Source organism: Kryptolebias marmoratus, linkage group LG16, assembly GCF_001649575.2.
Source record: "Kryptolebias marmoratus isolate JLee-2015 linkage group LG16, ASM164957v2, whole genome shotgun sequence".
NCBI classification, from domain to species: domain Eukaryota; kingdom Metazoa; phylum Chordata; class Actinopteri; order Cyprinodontiformes; family Rivulidae; genus Kryptolebias; species Kryptolebias marmoratus.
In genome coordinates, this window is record NC_051445.1 from 8,171,384 (window position 1) to 8,191,528 (window position 20,145).

At 36.2% G+C, this 20,145-nt stretch overlaps 4 protein-coding genes across 4 annotated transcripts; all 4 read right to left on the bottom strand.

Moving 5' to 3' along the window:
* Positions 1-2,432: 2,432 nt before the first annotated feature.
* Positions 2,433-5,868, bottom strand: LOC108235355 (trypsinogen-like protein 3). Its single transcript, XM_017415298.3, has 5 exons — positions 5,736-5,868; positions 5,512-5,641; positions 4,782-5,035; positions 2,850-2,983; positions 2,433-2,666 (listed from the first exon to the last, which is right to left on the bottom strand). The coding sequence occupies exons 1-5, from the start codon at positions 5,773-5,775 to the stop codon at positions 2,469-2,471; spliced, it is 756 nt and encodes a 251-aa protein (XP_017270787.1). The 5' UTR covers positions 5,776-5,868; the 3' UTR covers positions 2,433-2,468.
* A 1,339-nt stretch (positions 5,869-7,207) lies between these two features.
* apoc2 (apolipoprotein C-II) lies at positions 7,208-8,834 on the bottom strand. Its single transcript, XM_017415292.3, has 4 exons — positions 8,736-8,834; positions 8,356-8,416; positions 7,786-7,942; positions 7,208-7,684 (listed from the first exon to the last, which is right to left on the bottom strand). The coding sequence occupies exons 2-4, from the start codon at positions 8,402-8,404 to the stop codon at positions 7,600-7,602; spliced, it is 291 nt and encodes a 96-aa protein (XP_017270781.1). The 5' UTR covers positions 8,405-8,416; positions 8,736-8,834; the 3' UTR covers positions 7,208-7,599.
* A 2,380-nt stretch (positions 8,835-11,214) lies between these two features.
* apoa2 (apolipoprotein A-II) lies at positions 11,215-12,735 on the bottom strand. Its single transcript, XM_037980470.1, has 4 exons — positions 12,633-12,735; positions 12,452-12,496; positions 11,825-12,035; positions 11,215-11,639 (listed from the first exon to the last, which is right to left on the bottom strand). The coding sequence occupies exons 2-4, from the start codon at positions 12,492-12,494 to the stop codon at positions 11,483-11,485; spliced, it is 411 nt and encodes a 136-aa protein (XP_037836398.1). The 5' UTR covers positions 12,495-12,496; positions 12,633-12,735; the 3' UTR covers positions 11,215-11,482.
* A 4,353-nt stretch (positions 12,736-17,088) lies between these two features.
* Positions 17,089-18,191, bottom strand: LOC108235351 (apolipoprotein C-I). Its single transcript, XM_017415293.3, has 4 exons — positions 18,069-18,191; positions 17,656-17,725; positions 17,437-17,566; positions 17,089-17,349 (listed from the first exon to the last, which is right to left on the bottom strand). Exons 2-4 carry the CDS (start codon positions 17,708-17,710, stop codon positions 17,295-17,297), a joined length of 240 nt encoding a protein of 79 aa, XP_017270782.1. The 5' UTR covers positions 17,711-17,725; positions 18,069-18,191; the 3' UTR covers positions 17,089-17,294.
* Between the last annotated feature and the right edge of the window lie 1,954 nt (positions 18,192-20,145).

Sequence of the window (20,145 nt, forward strand, 5' to 3'; positions counted from 1 at the left end):
ATATGTTAGAAGTCATCAACTAATGAATGAATGAATCTTTTGTAGTGCATGGAGGCTTTAACCTTCTGTTAAAGTTTACCCTGGTGTTTTCTTTTTCATCTTTATAAGACAACATTTCTTGTTTTTTTTCAGGAATGTCAAAGCTTTCATTAAGTTTTTTTTAAAACATTCAACTTCCCTGCAGAGTTGATAGTAATACTGGTGTTTTATTCTCATTTTCTCAACGCATTAACGTTTTAATTTCTTCTTTAGTTTATGACCAGATTTGATCCTTACTCTAAAACTTCTGTCTTTGTGTTCATAGCTTGATGTTACTGAAGTTGTCAAGTACACTGCTTTCATCATGATTAGCAATGATGTTATGTCTCATAAATTTTTACAATGTTGGCACAAATACTCACCTAAAGAGGTGGCTTCTTTTTCACAGCAACAGACTTTCATTCCTGCTGATTGTTTAATGGAAAACAAGAAAAAATACATTTTAGAACATGTTGTTTATCATTAAAGGTTTCAGAGGAGCTGCAGGACCAAAGGATGTAAGTCAGGTGGGATTTGGTCAACATTGAGGAAATGTCTCACAAGATTTCGGACTCGTTTTAAATATCCTGTTTAGGGAAATAAGTAAGTGTCTACTACAGTTACTGTAAAAGCTGGTTATTGACATTGTGAGTTTGGTATGAGTCAAATCCATCACTAATGAACAAAACTTAACTAAATAAAAAGACAAACAAACTAAACTAAACTAAACTAAACACAGAAATAAGCTTCAAAACCCCTCCACTAATTAATATCACATTGATTTCTAAAATGACACCCCAGCTACCCAAGTCAGCTCCTCGGTTTGATTTCTGTCTCCCACTGAGGTGAAAAGAAAGAAGCTTGGGAGAGAAACGCTGACAACAGATGGCAGAGTGGCCCCTCTGTTTGGGTGATTAGGGACACAGCTGTCAGTCACTTTGCATTGAAATGTGTGAGTATGAGTAAATTTGATTTGGTGTCTCTGTGTGTGAACTGCTAACTCCCCTTGTGTGTTTTCCATTGCTTTTCTTAGCAATATTAAATCACATGAATGTGTGTACTGTTTTGGCATACTTTTGAAAAGGTCTTGATGTGACTTTTTAGACCTCAGATTAAGCTTAAAAGATGTTTTGCATCACTTGTCCACACTCTGACTCTTCCATAAGCCGAACCCTCTTTCTGTAACATTGTACTTTATTGCCCTCTAGTGGTGCTTTATAAAATTTCAATTATGTTTTTGCAACATTTTCAAGCCATGAAGAAAAAACTTCCCAGATATACCTCATTGTTAGTGTCTGAATAGACCTTTGAGAGATCACCATATTGATGCAATAACTTTTAACAATGTATTACAAAGTCTTGTAATGGTTCCCGCAGAGCATTTGTTGCTTTTATCGCCCACTGGAACATATTAGCTTGGGATTAGCCATGCTTCTTCATACAAGTACAGTTTCTGACTGACTCCTCTTTGATGAGTGCACATACTGCAAAACAGAGATTTAAATTAGGCTCCGTCATGATTCAGAGCATCATTGGCCTATACCATCTGTTTGGATGTAAACTGAAATGCAGAGTCATAACAAAGCCTGTTAAATTTCTTTTAAAGCATGAGTGATTCTGACTGAGCACGAGTGATACCCAGATGTTGTCTCGCTGGCTTTTGTTCTGCCGTTGATGAGTGCTGTTAGACTTGGTTTACACTCTCTTGGATTAGTTTATTTGCCATTTTTTATTCTTTTATCATAAAAAAGCCCATTAACCACAGCTGAGAGTTTAATTTCAAACTAATTAATCTGTTTACTGTAAAACCGTGAGTACTCATCTAAAATGCAGAATTCAATTTGATGTTATCAAGTTTTATGAATATAAGGAAATAAACTTGCATTGACTGATCTTTAAAACTAGTGAGGTGCAGCAGAATAATCTGCAATCAGACAGGGATATTGCTGAGGTTCCAATCTGGCCCAAACACAGCTCATTTATCCCCCCCCCCCAAGTTATTGGATTATCGTATTTCTTTTCTGTGAAAAAATGGCTCCCTTCAACTAAAACCTCACTAGAAAGAAAATAAACACATGATGACTGTTAGTGAAAAGAACATTGAGGGAAAAGAGGCAAACACGTTCCACTGGGATCAAGCATACTTCTGAGGTTGCCCTCTACAACCTGAACTGATAAATTGTCAAAATAAGTAAAAACAACTCTCTCAAACGCAATTTTATTTTAATAATATTTATTATTATTATTATATTTTTTGAAAATGAACATAAATTAGAGTAATTGTATAAGTACTAATTTTTGTATAAAATTATTCCTTTTAGATCTACCGAGAATATGCCTTCATTACAGTCTCACTAAACTGAACAGAAGAAGATCATCTAATGTCCTCCCCTGCACAAAAGTGATTGACATAGTTCAAAATAATGTTTTATTTTTCTTTCTATTTGTTGCTACTCGTCGTCAAGTGGAGAGACTGTTGTCGTCAGCAAAGGGTCTGTAGTGTAGTGTTCCATGACGTTCTTGATCCATCTATTGTATTCACACATCTTGGAGTAAACTGTGGGGTTAGCTGGGTTATCGCAGCCAAAATTGAACCACAACAAACCCTGCAGCTCGCCGCCGCACACCATCACACTGCTTCTGTCATTCTGGAGAAACAGGACAGAACACGATACTTTGCTCAGAATGTTTGTGGAAGACGTGTGCAAAGTTCAATTAAGATGCAATGATACTTGACAGGAAACAGTGAAAGAGGGGGAGAGGCTGATGGAGGCAACAAGCACAGAAACAGAAGCATCTATCAACATTTAGTCTCTCAGGTTTGTGCTCACCAGGCAGTTATCTGTGTTTGCTTGACCAGCGCAGACCATGACGCCCCAGTGCAACATTGGAGGGAAGCTGTTCAGGCAGGTTAGATCATCCACAACTGGCACAGTTATACACTTCAGACCTGGAGAGCGCTCATCTGTTTTAAAGGAAAAGAATGAAGGTTGTTACTCAGAGTTATTCAGTCTATGTTCTTCAAATCATACAGGTGCCTTATATGAAAACTAAGTGGCATATATACTATCTTATCAAATCGTTTCCTATTTAAATTATTTGACAAACAGCTCTTCCTTTAGAACGAGGGGTTCACAAATTATATAGAGCATAAAAATGTAATTCTCGTGTAAATAATATTTTCAAGGTCTACCTCTTTTAATTAGTGCTGATCACTAACGAGGCATTTTGGCAGGCAATTGAAAACTGATTAAAAAGGTCATGATTAAAAGCAACTATTCATGCTTTGTTAGAGCTGAAATGACCAGAATATGAATGAGCTTTAGAGGGAGTAAATTGCTAGTTGCTGGTGAGTCCAACATTAACCTTATTAGTGGTTAAAGTATAAAAAATATCAACACTACAAGCCTAAATCTCTGCAAACTCCTTTCTTCTGTACAGCAGTTGTTGCTGTTAGTTCCTATTGTCACAATAATGACTTTCCACATTTATAAAATGTCCATCAAAGACAAGGTAAGGTGTGTTTTGACCACAAGAAAATTTTATCTGTCCTCTCATTTTGACTGCAAAAACTAGGGTATAAATAAAAAGTACTAGGGGAACCATTTTGCCCCCAAAACAGCCCTGGAGTGGAGGTGGTATTCAACATCTTCTGGCTAAGGCTTTATAAGGTGTTAGGTTTTGTTTTGATGTTTCTTTTTGTATTTAGTGTTTTGTTTCTGGTTTCTTTTGGTTTTGGTATATTGTCTTTGTTGTTTTCCTGTTTGTTGCCTGTTTGTCATCATTCACTTGTCCTCAGTCAGCACTTGTTTACCTGCCACGCCCATCTCCACCTGCCCGCAATTGTTATCACTCACCTGTGCCCACTTCCCATAATTATCCTCTGTCTTTAAAACCCGGTCATCTCCTCCACTTACTCGCTGGTTCATTGTTGCTGTTTGTCTCCAGTCTCCCTTTGTTCTTGTTCTTGTTCTTGTTCTTGTTCTTGTTCTTGTTCTTGTTCTTGTTCTTGTTCTTGTTCTTGTTCTTGTTCTTGTTCTCATCTCGTCTTTTTGCTTAAGATTTTTGTTTTGCTGCCCCGTCAGCTTTTTGTTTTCTTCTTTTGTTTTAAAATAAATTTTTTATTTTTTTGATAATGAGTCTGCACTTTGGATTTGCCCGTCATGACATAAGGAGCGTGAAATATTTCTGATTGGGTGAGTAGTTTTAAAATCTCATTGCTCTCCTCTTTAAACTCTAAAACAGCTCAAAGTTTGTACAACCATAAATACATATTTTTGGTCAAAACAACATTTAAACTGTTATTTATGCAGCTCAGACAAGTTACAAATAAAAGAGCTCCTGTCATGACAAGAAAAACATAAAATCTGTTCAATAGAGGGGGAAAAAAATCATGTTACAACCACAACCTTGTGGCAATGTATAACTTCAACAGAATTTAGATGAATGGAGGTGATCCACTTCTTGTTTAGATGTCTTTCTGAGGATAGACAAACTAAGACTAGGTTGAATTAGGACTTAATTTCCCTAATCTGCTCTGCACATTAGATTTGATTAAAAATGCAACAGACCCACATCTTATGTAATCTTGTAGCTTCTTGACAAATACCTTTGGGTGTTTGTGATAGCTGCAGTAGAGAACATGAGACATGGAATATTTGAGGATTTTAGCATGATTCTGCTGTTAGGGAAAATTCCAGTGTAATGCCAAGCAATAAAGTGTAAAATCCACAGTACCATCTTTAAATTTTAAATTTACTCACGCTGATTTGGAATGGTGGAGCCCCAGCCACTGACAGAGCAGGTTTCACCAGGCTTTGGACAGCGGGTGGGCAGAGGGACGGGTTGAACGTACTGGTTGAGTTGGGCAGGCTCAGCCAGACGCAACATGGCGAGGCTGTTGAAAGGTGAACGGTACGGGCTGTGAATGATTGTGTCAGCAATGGCAATGTGCTGCTCTGTGCCTTCCTCCACAGTTATGGCATGTTCCCCGAGAGAGGCCATTGTGTTGTAATACCTGCAAAAGAACAAGGAAAGGCTCGAGTTTATCAAAGTCAGGGTGGAAAAAAAAAACAGGCCTATAAATGAGAAACAGTTTAACAGGTTCAGTTTAGCTGGAACCCAACTGAGATTTTCAGCTATAGCCAACAGTACTGAGGTTTTTTAAATCTGAAAGCCGTAATAACTCATCTGACACAAGATCTTCAAATGTAATAAATGTAAAACGGTTGATAAAACTATAAGGACACAATTACAATGAGCTCAATGTTTTATGCTTTTATTAAAATTTTGCAAACATGCTGAAAAATAGTTAAGTTGGGTGCAAAAAAAAATTTACATTGAAAAATATTAAAAGTACACTGGCCTGGTTTTACTACACCGAAGAATAATGAAAATGTGAGGAACCCAAACCAGAATGAAAGTCATATTAAAAATTCTGATTTTAATCATGCCGTTTTGTTTCTTCCAGCATCATTATTCACTAACACTTACAAAGCACATTCATGGGAGGTCACTATCCACCACTTATCAATGAGGGCTCCGCTGCACTGCCCATCCAAGCTGACATGCCAGGGCCTCGAGTGAGGCTGGCACTCCTTTGGGTCCTCCAGGGGATATGCTCCTAAAAAAACAAAAGCAAGAGCAAAGAGAAACTAGAAATGACTGCTCCAATATTCACCCTTTCATTTGAAGATACAACAAACTAAAAACTTTACCTGCAAGTCCCAACATGACAGCCAGAAGGAGAAGCTTCATCTTGTTTTTGTGAGGAGTAACAAATGTTTAAATGCTTTGATCAGCCTGTGTGTTTTATACCTGACAGCTTTTTGGAAGCTCGGTGGGAGGAACTGACTGCTTAATTGTTATTCAGTATCATATTTTCCTGTCAGCCTTGACCTTTGTAATAACCTTATTGGGTTTTCAACCTTATCTGAAACATTTTATTGTCTCCGGTTAGCAATTTAGAGTGACACAACTGATGTCCCATAACTTTTTGATTGAGAAGAAAGAACACTCTTAAAACATTTATGAAGTATATTTCCACAGTACTATGATCATATTATTTAAACATAATGGTTTTCAGATGCAGTCTTTCAGATAAGTTAAATATTTTTTCATGGTGTGAGACTTTGCACAGAACCTGCAGGGAACTGATTCTTTAGCTATATTAAACCCATATTTTAGAGTGTGTCCGTCACAAGTTTACACTAAAATGGACATTAGTGTTATAGATAAAAGATTAATAAAGATAAGTAGAGCTACTACAAGTAATAATAATAACATAAGGCTCAGAACATGATTGTATTTATTAAGTTAATATTTTACCATTTTGCATTTTTTAAAAGACTTAAAATAATGTAAAAGTCCTAATGGTCTTCTGGCTTGTCAACTTGTTTGCTATTATTAGTAGAAATGATTGGAAAAGGCACATTTTCCCTTCTATTTTAAAAAAAAGATTGTTTTGGTATTATGTGATATTAACTTTGAAAGGTAATTTAAAAAATTAGCTACATTCACAAAGCTGGTAAAACAATGAGCTGTTCCTGAGGTAAGATTTACTAATTAAAATACATATTTTGTTACTCAAGTTAAGAACAAGTTTATTTAGTTATTAATTTTTTAAATAAATACAAAGAGTTTAATTTAACTTTCTCAGCCTAAAAGGGAGGCCAAGAAGAAGAAATGGTTCTTTAAAAGTGGTTTAAAATGTTGGAGAGTGGTTTTAGGAGTACAGTCCCTTAAACACACAATACGTAGTTTGTCCTCTGGCTCTACTTTAAGCCATTGATCTCATAATACTTTAAAGCTGATTTATCTTGTTTTACGTCTTTTTCGGCTTCAGAAGCGGACGCATGTTGTAGCTTTATGCATTAATTAAAAATCACGACACTCTTGCATCAGGGCTTATCAGCGTAGTCAAAACAAACTTTAATCGTTGTCATTGATTCATGTGTCAGTTTCTCTGTGCCTGTGTTTTGTGTTTTTCATCAATTATTAATTGCAACAGAAGCCCGTGTTCTGTTGCCGCCTCGGCTGATAAAAAGTCCTGCGTCACGTTGCAGATTATTACAGACATAAACACTTGATCTGTGCGTTAACTGGGATGAAAGAAGACACAACTCTGACACAAACAAGCAGGAAGAATGTCAAACACTACAATTAGGTAACATAAATCCTCTCCAGACACTTTTTTTTTTGTATAAATATTTTATTTCAAGAGGTGACATATTTAAACTCATTCTGTATGGTCAATTTAAGTCAACTTTGAGGAAGCAAAAAACCACTAGGTGGTGATAAACTATATAATTACTGGTTCTTTCTTTTTTCAGTTTGTTCAGGCAAGTTCTTAGTAGTTAAAGGATTAGATCAGTGATGAATGTTTGCCTCTGGTGTGATGGCACGACGAAGAGCATCAGCATCCATTATTTCTGCTGTTTGAGGTTCTGAGGCTCCATGTGGTGAGGTTTGAGCTCACGTCAGTTAATGTGGGAGGCTTCCAGGTGCAGGCTGAGCCTTCTTCCACCATCAAAGGCAGCTGAGGTCATTTTAAACAAGTTTTATTATTTTATTTCATTATTGCTAGTGGTGAAAAAAGTGGTAAATCTGGTCTTGTGCAATGCCAGCGTAGGTGCTCATAACTGTGCTAGTTTCAGTGTAAAGATTCCTGCAAACAGAGCAGATGAGAAAAAAAAACAACAACATATTAGTGGTTAATTCTGGCCTTTTTCATACTTTCTTAATGAAGCTCTATTTTCAAGCCCTTACTTTGCTTTCTCGTCTAAATTCAGGCCTTTGAGGCTTTCCATGTAGCCACTGACGATGTTGACGGTGCTGTCGTAGTACGACTTGACTGTGTCTGTGATCTTTGTCAGTGTCCCCTCTTCCTCCTCGGCCTGCCTCGGCACACGGAAGCTTTCAGCACCTGCAGTGTCAGAGGTCAAAGGTCACCCCGTTTTAACAGCAAAATGAAGTAGACATTTGTTTTCAATTACATTTATTATAATTAGTATAATTTTTGTCTTATAACTCGTCACTCTCATGATGACTGATCATTTGGTTTGCAGAATCCCCTCTCCTTTTCAAGAGACATCCAAAATTTAATCTCAGAATATAAAATGTTTTATTGAAATTTTGTTTTTAAAAGATTATTTAATACTTAGTCATCTCATTTTAGTTAAAAAAAAAACTGATCTGCAAGTGATTCTGCAACAATCCCATCTGACTTTAGCTTAAAACAGAACCTAAAATGTACAAGCTTTCCCATTTTATTATCAGTGATTTCTTAAAGCATTTTTTTCACTAAAGAATAATGTAATTTTAAGTAAATATACTTACTGAGAGCAAGAAGTGCAACAAGCACAGTAACAACCAGCAGCTTATTCATGGTGCTTTGAATCTGAGAGTGAAAAGGGAGCAAAGACATGCTTAAACTTTACAATTTACACCACTAGGGTGAGACATTGTCAAAGATTTCACTCATCTCTACTGATTTATTAGTGTTACTTTAACAGCCCACGCATGATGTTTTTTTCCCCCCTTTTCTTCTAACATGGAAACACAACTTATCCATTGCAATTCAGTTTAACATACTTTCTGTTTTCACACAAAAAAAATTGTTTCTGAGTAATTCTCAACCCCCCACAAGACATACATGATTCTTCAACACTAGTACATTTGAATCTTTCATTAAGGGAGCTAAAAGTGTCAGTACTCACTGTATTCCCCTCCAGAACTGATTGAGAAAGAAGAGAGTCGGAGGCACCGCTGACCTGAGCTGTTTATATAGGAGAGTAAATGTGTTGACTTGTTGCTCTCAGAGCCAAAGTGCACTCTGTGGGAGATAAACCTGAGCTGTTGTCTGATACAATATGTTTGCTACAGATGTTAGTTTATGTGTTTATTCGAAAGAGAAGATATTATTTCTTTCTTTATTTTTTTTTACATGTCTCTTTATGACAAATGTAGTCAGATTCTGTTTTGAAAGTGCACAAACAGAAGCAGCAAGATGTTTCCTCTTTAACTCTGTATGTGTGAGTCCATGTTTAAATATGCCAGTCATTACTTCTCATTGATTAGGTCAGAATAGAGACTCCTTTATAGAGCTGTGAGTTTCAGCACACCCTCACAGCTCCATAAGGAGACACATGTTACACGCCAAACAAAGGTGATGTGTCCATGTCACGCCACAATAGTCCCAAGTCCTGTTAAGATGGCCGATAGTGAGCTGGACACGTCACCTATGCTGAGTCAGATCATGAGACCGAGCGGATAACTGCAGGCTAAATCTATTCTGCTCAAACGAAAAGACTTGCTGAAATACTTATTTTTTTAAAACTTATTTTGATTGGCTGGAGAGGTTAAAAAACTTGTCTCCAATAATTTAGTAATTTATGAACAAATGGACATTTATTATTATGAAACAACTTGGCCAGCTAATTCTGCTCAAGTTACAAAGCTGTAGGCTGTTGCCACAAGAGTTTTTTTTTTTTTTTCTTTTTTGTGGTTTTGGAGTAAAAACAGAACTTTTCTCCACTAATTTGTAACTGAAACCATCACAGAACATTAATTTCTTCTAAATCATTCCTTAATCAGATGTGGCAGTAAAAAATGTCTTTGCTTCACATGATTTGTAAATGAAATTAAACATTAAAAGTTGAGACGTTTTTATTTTCTATTCACATGTAACTTTATTTTTTTCTAAATAAATGAAAACACTTATCCTTTTATAATCGTCATCTTAATCAACATTAAAGTTTAGTTTTACTTGTTTTGTTTTTTCCGCCCCCTTTTTGGCCTTGAGACTTTGATCATATGTTGATGGTAAATATTTTGAATCAAGTTAATAAGTACTAATGTTTCCTGGTTGCTGTTCCAAATGTTTGTGCACACCATTTATTTCTAAATTCACAGTTCATGGAATCCTATGAACAACAAATAAATTAGCTGTGTGGAAATAACATAGCTCACAGAGTAAAATAAATTATTGTAAAAAATTATACTTTTCTCTGTAACTGAAAACACATTTTATGTTTGTATCATCAAATATCAGTAGGGGAGCTTCAATAATGCTTCAGTATAATTTGTCCACAGAACAAACTTATTTGTCCAGTACTTTTTAGTGTAGAAGTTCTATAATGCTAATATTAAACGATATATAAGAAACTCTGCACATTACTCAGTACAACTGACTAATTGTACTCCATATAAAAATTGCATTTACCAAACCATATAGTCTGTGTTAAAAGTAGTAATAAAAATGTCCAGGAAACATAGAAGCATCAAAGTTATTTATTGAAATGTATAATACCACAAATGATCTAAAGATTGATTTTTTTTCCCCCCCTTTTCTTGAATGTGGACATTCTGATCAAGGCCTGAGCAAACATCAGTCCTTCATGTGATCTGGCCTCACATGTCATGTTGCTTGTGTCCAGCTGCAGGCAGCAGTAGGGTTCAAAATGTCAGAAAACCTGTGGCTTTGATTTGATCCAGCTGAAGAAAACTCTGCTCTGCAACAAAGCAGCTCTTTACATTCACAGCCGGAATCCACACAAGAAAACCGGACTATAGTGACAATGTGTTGCAATATTGCAAAACAGGGATTTTGTTTGTTTGTTTAATTGAAATGCAAAACTAGCCCCAGCCACTTGTTTGCCTGAAATGAGGCGAAAAGTCACAGAGCCCCCACAGGCTGTTGCACAGTACGCCAGTATTCAATGAGAAGCATCAATTCACACTCAGTTAAAAGATTTCCCACTAACCATAAATTAAAACATAAATATTTGCTGCTGCATCAACACAGTTGATTTTAGTGTCTTCAAGCAAAAACATAGCTTATAATTTATGTTTGTATGCTTGTGACAGTGAGACAAATGGTAATGAGGTTTCTGGGTAGTAGGTCAAAGTTTGACTCAACATATTAATGTTTAATAAAAACTTATTGATGAATATTAAGTGTCAAGCATTTATTAAAACAAACTTTTTCTAGTTTTATCCAACAGGAAACTCATTTGTAAACTCTCTGAAAGTTTTAATACATGATCCTGGATTATATAAATGGATAATCTTTCTATGGTAATAAAAATAATTGAAGTTTTGCAGAATAATTATAATTTATGACTGATTCTAGGCAGGAACATTTATGTCACAAAAAAGAGCCAGTCTGTTTTTCTTTTTGATTAAATGACCGTTTCAGAACGTTTTCAGTTAATTTTATTGAACACACATACACGGTAACACACAGACTTTTGTTAGTGTATCAAACAAATAATACTGTACATGCAGAACTTGCATAGATGGCTGTTGCTTTTTTTTAACTCTGCATGATTTGGCAAAGATTCTGATTTAAAAACGTGAAAAATCTTATTTGCATTGAGTATTGCTCCTCTCAACCTAAACTGATGCTGATTCTATGAGCTATTATCTATTACAGGCTTCTGGTATTATTTGCAGCTGGTTTTCTTTACTCAGCGGGCATGACTTCATCCAGGACGACCTTGATGTGGTCGATGGCATTGCTCAGGCTGTCACCGACGTGGGGGCGCAGGTACTGTTCGTATAAACCCAGCAGTGAAGAACGGGCCTTATCCACTAAATGATGTGCCTCTCCTCCCAGACCACTGCCAAAAATGGACAAATGATTTAAATAACACTCAATAAAATGGGTCACCTCCTGACTCAGTTACTATTTTAAGGAAAATGTTAAGTTAATGAAGTTTCACTGCAAATTGTCTGACATAAACACATTCAGCTGACAAAAGTTAAACTCTTCAATGGAATGGTGTAATTCTCAGTGAACTCTCACCTGGCAACCTTGACAACAGCTTGCATCTCCGGCTTGTCGTGCAGAGACTCAGCGAAAGCCCTGGCATGCTGTCCGTGCTCATGCTCGCCCATAGCGGTCTGCAGCTTGTTGTAAGCATTCACCAGTCTCTTGTAGAAGGTAGCTTTCATCGCCTCGTATTTGTCGACAAGCTCCTTGGATGGTGTAGGAACCTCACACAGGCTCATAGAGACTGAAATGAAATTTGTTCAACTTTAAACTCTCTAATAAAATAAACTGAATGACAACAGATCTATTGGTATTAATCAAGAAAGAAAATATTTATATGGAAAATCTTGCATTGGAAAAATTGCCGAAGAAACATTTTAGAGTTTGTGTGCAAATAGGACATAAAACCAAAAAACAGAAAAGTGTTTGTTAAATGAAAGCATGATTATTTATTTTTTTTTGCATCTCAACTAAATTTACTAAAGTATTGTACTCAGTATTTCTTTAATGTGCAAAAACAAAAATGCACGACAAACCTTTTAATTAAATATAAATTTAAAAATTTAAACCAAGTCTGCTGTCTGAAATAGATTACCACAGTCCTGTAGCTATTAAGTTAAGATATTTCAGATTTAAGATGGTTTAGAAACATTGCCTCACCCTGCAGAACGAGGACCAGTGCCAGGATAAGTTTTGCATTCATTTCTGTAACAACAAAAAGAACAAAATGCAGAACTTGAAAACTCCAGTATTTTTAATGGAATTAATGTTAAGTGAAATCTACTCAGAAGTATCTTTAGATAGAAGGTACGAGAGTTGCTGGGTTAATAAGAGTGATTACCTGCAGCTGAGCTGGATGTACCAATCCAAGAAGTGACAGTCCTCTCTGGAAGCGAGTTGTCTGTAAACCAGAGTGCACATCTGGACGGGATGATATAGGGGGGGACTGCAAACAAACGTCATAGGGTGACACACAGACACACACACTCACACACTTGCACTCACACGTTCACCTAAACAAGGTCCAGTGTACAGGACCATACAGTGCACGTGTGGAAATATGGCTTAGTGGTTGAGCAATGTTTCTGAACATTTTTCTGCATTTGTATCTAAAGCTGCACTAAGAATCCTCCTGATTCTGCAGATGTAAAGCGTTTACAAAATTTCATACTGCTGGCATGTTGTAATAATCACATCCTAGATGGAAAAAGAAAATCTTTAAATTAGACCATGTGTCACTACCTGCTGTGAGAGACGATAATGTTGATTAGATCAGCTCTTTCTAATCAGCATTTCTTTAAGGGCAAACTGAATAATGTCTACTCAGGAAGATTTGACTGTTGGAATCTGTCTAGACAAATTGTGTTAAACCTTAAGGCTTCAGCTTTCTTCCTTGTAGCCTGTGACAGACTGCATGGATGGTAACAAATTATTATCCACTGCCATGAAAGCCAGGCAATTATGCATCTGTGTAACCAAGAGTAATCTCAAACACATACTCTGACCACTAACAGATCATGTAAGATCTTTTTACTAAAACCCTTCTATATAAAGTAGCAGGCAATATGCATTACTTCATAGTTTTATTTTTTTAAGTTTTAGAGTTTCTCTTTACTTTATTTCTCACTTTTTTCCCCGTTCAACTTAGCTATTATTGAAAAAAGGTGTAATAATTATGCCCAGGTGCCACACAAACATATTAGTATTTTAGGTATTACTATGAATTTGAATATTTGAATGTAAAATCTTAAAACACACACACACACACACGTTTAAAGATATGCAGAAAAGGATTAAAAAAGAAAAATACAACACTCAGTAAGATTCACTGTAGAGACAAACACATACAATCATAGACAAATATATCCTAATAAACCAAGTTTCTGCACCTGCTCCAGTTGTTGGGAATTAAAGGCAGCAGGAACCATTTTACGGAGAATGCCATGCTGTATTTTTGAAACCAGGGTCTGAGCACTTGTGACATGAGTTTTCAAGTCTCACGTAGTACCTGCACACAATCATAGCGCCACATGACCTTTCTTTCAAGCATGAATTAACTAATTGCAGCTAAATACATTAGTACTGGAACTTACAGCAGCAAGGTAAGAAGAGAGTAAATCAACAAGGATCAACACACTGTTTTTTACTTTTTTTTTAATTAGGGCAAAGTTTCATTTGTTTACATTAAGTGTAAATTAACTTGTACTGAAACCAATATTACCAGTCTTTGGTTTGTGGACTGTTAACTGTCAGCTTATCTTTGATTTTGGGCATTTGATGGCATATAGTTGTCAATGGTTGTCTGGATCTTCTCCCGCAATGAGCTTCTCACATTAGAAGCCCATTCACTGTAGCTGTTGGCCACTGGTTGGATGTGCTCTTCATAGTAAGCTCCAGCGAAGCCAAGCACCGTTTCCCCAATGGACTGGATTTTAGCTTTTGCTTGCCTAAATACAGATAAATACATTAAGTATGACAGGCACATAAAATGCACAGAGGGCAAAGCTAATGCTTTGCCACAAAGAAAAGAAAGAAAAAAAAAACACATGTTAACTAAATCCTTTGCTGAGAAGGATCAGCTTTATGAATGAGGTGACATCAAGTTTCTCAGAAACTTAAAAGAATTACCCAGCTGCCTTTGCAAATCTCTGCACTATTCCTGTAGACTGTGTCCCTTCTGGCACTGAGGTTTGTGCTACAGCTGGTTCCCATGCTGGAGGAAAGCATACTTTTCAGTCAATTAAACTCAAGATCAGAAATAAAGGAACTGGTAATAAAAATATATACAGTACATATTGAATAATTGCTTTAAAAGCCATACCTTGCAACAGAAACATGAGAACAAATGCTATTTGGATATGCATCTACAAAAAGAAAAAAAAAAAGTACAATCGATTTGTCATAAAATTTAATATCTGTATTTTTATTTGAATCGAATGATGTGCAAGTTAAATGTCAAAACAGCTAAACAAAACTTTAACACATTTAAAAAAAAACATTTATTGTTTATTAAAATAAGAATCAATTCAATACATAAACACATGTCAAAATACATTTTAAACAGATTTTTATCAGCATCACAATAAACAAATAAAAAAAAAGGAACAAAATATGTTTTTACCATTTCCTCTGTCTCTCTTCAACAGAAATGAAATGAGCCAAGTGGTATCAGGCTGTTTTATTTGTGACTAAGTGTATGCACTGGTCCCCCATCAGATGATCATTAATCCTGATGTTCTTTCTGCTCTTCAACTTAATTTTTGTGCCACACACACGGTGACATCAAAGCAACAAGTCTAAACTTGTTGCAAAGCATTGATCAAGTTTCTCTGCTCCTTCTTTATTTCATTTACTCATAAAAAAAACTTTGGAAAAAATGCTAAAACATTTGCATTATCTGTAATTTAAACTAAAAGTTTTCTAAGATTTAAGTCATGAAATGGTTGGGAAAAAAAGAAACCATCAAATATTGTTTTGTGATTTTATGTTTGAGCTATGTTGGGGTATATTTGCTGAGTCAAGTGAAGAAATGTTGCCTTTTTAAACCTGCACATCCTGAACTGTTGAAATGTTTTTAGGACCAACATTAGCTAAGTTCAATAACTGTCCAGGCGCCCTTTGGATTAGATAACTCACTTCGTTCCGTGGGTGCTGAAATGTGTACAGACCAGACAAAGTCTCAGAGAAGAGATACACGTTTCAGAAAAAAACTGGGTTCAAATAGATACTTTCAAGACTAAAGTCCATCACAGAATTGATTTGATCTCGTCGGTTAATGGGGTCTTTCCAGGCTACTCATTCTGCATAGAAATGACTATGAATAATTGCAGAAATCATGTTTCTTCCCAAACCCATTAAAAATACCATTAACTGTTTATTATGGGCCAAAATGTATTTATTTTATTGTTATTGCTATGTTTAGGTTTACCTTGCGGAAAATAAAGCAGTATTATTGACAAGTTTGTCACAAATCCTTCATTTAAAAAAGTCATAATTTTTGACTTGGAGTAAAAAATAGTTTAGATGCACTGATACAGTCCTATCGTTGCAGTTTCTTAGCAGGGAATCTAACATTTAACCCCAAACTCCTTTGAAATCAGGTCAGAAAGAAATATCAAAAACTGAACATATTTGACTCAGTTTTAATATTTCAGGAGCTACAATTTTAATTAAACAGACACTAAAAAATCCCACTGGAGGAAATTTATCTCAATGTGAAAGTGATCTCAAAGAAATTTGCACCCAGACCGTTGGTACACTGTGACAATAATCTGTGGCCTTTGTGCACGAGCCATCTGCCTCTGTCACTTTGTTCTTTTCACTGAAAAAGATTTCAATGAACTCAGACAGCTGGTGAATTATTAACATATCATAAACAGTGACTTTATACCAGGGGTTATGAAACACCAAGAAAGCAGCCATGTTGGCCCTCACCCTTTGATACCTGCGGTCAATCACAAATAAACTGTTATCTGTTTGACATATCACCTACTGATGATTTTGACACAATTTGTTAAGTAATTTTAATTTTTACTTTGATGTAAACTGATAATTTGTCAAAGCAAATAACTTTCAAAGCTGAACAGTTTTCTTGCTCAAGTATAAGCCTGGTGTTTTTGGATTGAAGACATTCTGTAAAACTTCTTCAGAGTAAAGGACAATGGAAAAAAAAAGATAAAGGTGAAAAAAAATGTAATTCTTGTTTGATGTGAATCCCTGATCAGAGTTTAAAGAGCAAAATTACAAAGATTTCCCAATGTACTTTTTTGTTTGATTATTTTTACGTAAGATGTTTATTGGTTTTGCATGATTGCATCATAATTTTGTATTTTCTCATCTATGGTGTAAATTAATGTTATTATTAATAATGCGTGTAAAAATATTTATTGAAAGAAAATACATTGATTAATTTGTCTATTTTATCCACTTTATTGCGTTTAGTGTCATAGGTAACAGGCTCATAAATAAAATAAAATCACTTTAAGGAACACTGTCCTCCTTCCCTACATGTTCTTGGTTTGTAGCTAAACATTTTAAAAGTTATAAATTGTATAAAGTCTTTTGAATCCTATGAATAGGAACGCATCTTATTTTAATTTGAGAAATATTGCAGAAATATCTTTTTTGCACTTATGCATATTTCACCCCTAGCAAGATTACACTCTTTTACACACAAACCATGTTTCTATTCAGTCTGGTTCAGTATGCAATATGTCTCCTAACATTACATTCAGAAAGAAAAGCTGCATCTGCCCTCAATTCATATCAATGACATAAAAAAAACTCTTCAAATTCCGTCATTTTTGTACATTAATTCTTGCTTTATTTGCATAAAAAAACATCAGTGTTTTACATTTTTACCCAAAAGAAATTAAAACAAAAACTTCACAAACTGTTTCATCTGGCCAACATGTAAATCAAAGCGACATTTCAGTCTTTCAGCATGTTTAGGTCAGCAGCCAGCGTGGGCGGTGTGGGAGGACGGGAGACATGGACCAGTTTCTCAGTCTTGTTGGAAATGAGTCTTAAGTTTCGCAAACTTTTCCTCGAACCAGTTTCTGTGGAGGGTGGGATATTGTGTTACACAAAACCGAGCGTGCAGACAGGATGTGTGAATTTCTTTTATTTCAGGTGTGACGACTTACTGTGTTTTCTGTGCAACCTCGCTGTTCTTTATGGTGTCAATTGTGTCCTTGGCCTTTTCAGCCACGTTCCTGCCGAACTCGGAAAGTCTGTCTTGGAAATTGGCGAATCCACTGTCGGCATCCTGAGCCTCTGCAGGTCAGAGCAACAACAAGCTTTTCCATAACATATCAGCGGGAAAAATGGTTTATTTTTATTTTTCATACGTTGTTCCGACCTACCTGTGTATGCGACAAAAGCCAGCATCAGCACGGCAACTGCGAGGTACAGTCTCATCTTGGCTGCGAATCACTGAGGAGAAAGAGACGGAATGGTTTTATTTTATTTATTTATTTTCTCGGTTTGCTTCTGTTTTGCACTAGAATTTGCTCAAACGGCCAGGTTCTCGAACTGGAAAAAAAGTTTGATTTATAAAGACGCTCGAAACACGTCAGCACCACAGCCACTGGACAGTTCCCGTCCATCAACCCTGACTTTAGTTCATAATCACTAAGAAAAGCTTAATCTCGTCTTGTTTGAGCACACATATTTTACAATAAAACTATAAACCGCTTTCTTCATTTTTAAACTTTTCTGTGTTAGTCCAAAGCGATCTCTTTTTAATGTTTTCGGAAATACAAAACCTTAAACATACCTGTTTTTTCTTCAGTCTCGGAGCAGAATAAAAAAAAAACGCTTCTTGGAGCGCCGGTGCGTGCGCTCCTTTTTATACACCAGTCGGATTATAGGAGGGTTGCCCAAAACGTCAGATTTAGGTCAGCGAGCGCACACATTGGCCTTGAGGCATCCCTGCCCACTTTATTGAACGGAACGGATCGCTCTATAGGGTGAGACGCCGTTCAAACGGACCCACAAATCAAATCCGCATAAACATTGACAACTAAAGGTAATGCCCCAGCTTACGTGCTGGGTCTCATGCGCGTCAGCTGCAAGTAATGTCGCATGAATAAAGAAGCAAAAATAAATTCTTTAGTTGATCCTACAGAATATGTACAGAATAAGTTGTGTAAAATGTGGATAAAAACAGAATGCAATAATATGCAATTCTCATAAAACCCATATTCACACCTGAACATCTTAAGTGTATCAAATGTTGAAACTAAGTAGTTTTATTTTAATTTTTTTTAAATAAGGTAATTTTGAATTTCATGACAGCAACACGTTGCAAAAAATTGGAACAGAGCCATGTTTACTACTGTGAAACACCCCCTTTTTTAAGAACAGCCTATGCAGACCTGGTCTCCTCAGTTAGATGTTAAAGGGGACAAGAAAATCAGTTGCTAGAGTTTTTGGAGGGGAATGTTGTCACATTAATGTCTGATGTAGGATTCTAGGAGTTTAACTGTTCTGTGTCTTCTTTGTTGGATGGGAACGTGTGTTATTCCAAACCTGTAAGCACTTTTCTCCATTGATGGTGTCTTTTCCATTTTGTAAGTTGCCCATTCCCGAGGCACTAATGTACCACCATACCATCAGAAAGGCAGACATTTAAACTGTGCACTGATGGAGCTGTATGACCCTTTCCTCTTTACTACAGAAAACAGAGTCTGTGGTTTCCAAACAGAATTTAAAATTTTGATTTGTCTGACCATAAAACAGTTTTCCACTTTGCCTCAGTCCATTTTAAATTAGCTTTGGCACAGAGAAGTAGGCAGTGTTTCTGAATGGCATTCACATGGCTTCTTCTTTGCACGGCAGAGTTTTAACCAACATTTGTTGATGGCACAGAAAACTGTGTTTACAAACAATGATTTATGTGTACTCTTTATACGTCTGTCTCATTGTACTGTGTATTTCTAGTAATCAATTACAACTCCGAGTCATAATGCCTGCATAGATTCTTCAGTGACACTGCAGTGGTAGCCTGTGTAAGAGATGTATTGGAACCAGCAAACAACTTTTTGGAGAGGACTCATCTGATTCTGAATGTGAACAAGACCAAGGAGATCATGATTGACATCAGGAGGAAAATGTCTCCAACAAAGCTTGTACATTTTTGGGTGTATATCTGAACAACAGGGTGGACTGGCAGACTGATACGGATACTGTTTACATAAAGGGAATAAGCAGATTTTGATTCCTGAGGAAGCAGATCCTTTAAAGTGTGCATTAGGATGGTGGAGATCTTCCACCAGTCTGTGGTAGCAGGAGTCATCTACTGTGCTGTGGTTTGCTGGAGAAGCAGGATGAGTGTCTGAGATGGCAGCAGGCTCAATAAACGCATTATTAAGGCTGAAAAAAATGATATTTGGCCAAACTCAGACATTTGAGTCACACTGTTCACACTGTGACGCGTTACAGGAAAGCTGTTTCTCCGACAGGCTTCGTTTCTGTCATGAAGAATGCTTCAGGAAATCATTCATACCATTCTTTATTTCACTGTTTACCAGCCCATCTCACTTTAAGATGAAATCTAGTATAAATATGTAAATTGTGGATTTTACTATATTTACTGGTAATACACTATTTAGGTTTACTGTCACTGTTCTAACTAATTTAATGTCTGTTTTATACTCAGTACTTTATCCTGTTTGCCAGTACTTTTTTTGACAGTAGATTTGTCCATGCTGTTTTTGAAGTCTGCTGTTTTGTTTTTTGTTTTGCAGTCATTTTGTATCTGTTGTTGTGACAAAACAATTTTCCTCAGGAGATCAATAAAATGTCTGGCAGTCTGTCTGGCAGTCAGCAAAAATGGTTTGAATAGATAAGCA

Coding starts and splice junctions, on each gene's coding strand:
- LOC108235355 (XM_017415298.3), bottom strand. CDS start 5,775: ATGAAGCTTCTCCTTCTGGCTGTCATGTTGGGACTTGCAG. Junction 5,036..5,511: donor ACCTCCCATGAATGTGCTTT/GTAAGTGTTAGT, acceptor GTTCTTTTGCAG/GTATTACAACACAATGGCCT. Junction 2,984..4,781: donor CTCCACCATTCCAAATCAGC/GTGAGTAAATTT, acceptor CCTTTAAAACAG/ATGAGCGCTCTCCAGGTCTG.
- apoc2 (XM_017415292.3), bottom strand. CDS start 8,404: ATGAATAAGCTGCTGGTTGTTACTGTGCTTGTTGCACTTCTTGCTCTC. Junction 7,943..8,355: donor TGTTGCACTTCTTGCTCTCA/GTAAGTATATTT, acceptor CTGACACTGCAG/GTGCTGAAAGCTTCCGTGTG. Junction 7,685..7,785: donor AATTTAGACGAGAAAGCAAA/GTAAGGGCTTGA, acceptor CTCTGTTTGCAG/GAATCTTTACACTGAAACTA.
- apoa2 (XM_037980470.1), bottom strand. CDS start 12,494: ATGAATGCAAAACTTATCCTGGCACTGGTCCTCGTTCTGCAGG. Junction 12,036..12,451: donor ACTGGTCCTCGTTCTGCAGG/GTGAGGCAATGT, acceptor ATTTCATTTCAG/TCTCTATGAGCCTGTGTGAG. Junction 11,640..11,824: donor GCTGTTGTCAAGGTTGCCAG/GTGAGAGTTCAC, acceptor CATTTTTGGCAG/TGGTCTGGGAGGAGAGGCAC.
- LOC108235351 (XM_017415293.3), bottom strand. CDS start 17,710: ATGAGACTGTACCTCGCAGTTGCCGTGCTGATGCTGGCTTTTGTCGCA. Junction 17,567..17,655: donor GGCTTTTGTCGCATACACAG/GTAGGTCGGAAC, acceptor TCTGACCTGCAG/AGGCTCAGGATGCCGACAGT. Junction 17,350..17,436: donor GAGGTTGCACAGAAAACACA/GTAAGTCGTCAC, acceptor CACCCTCCACAG/AAACTGGTTCGAGGAAAAGT.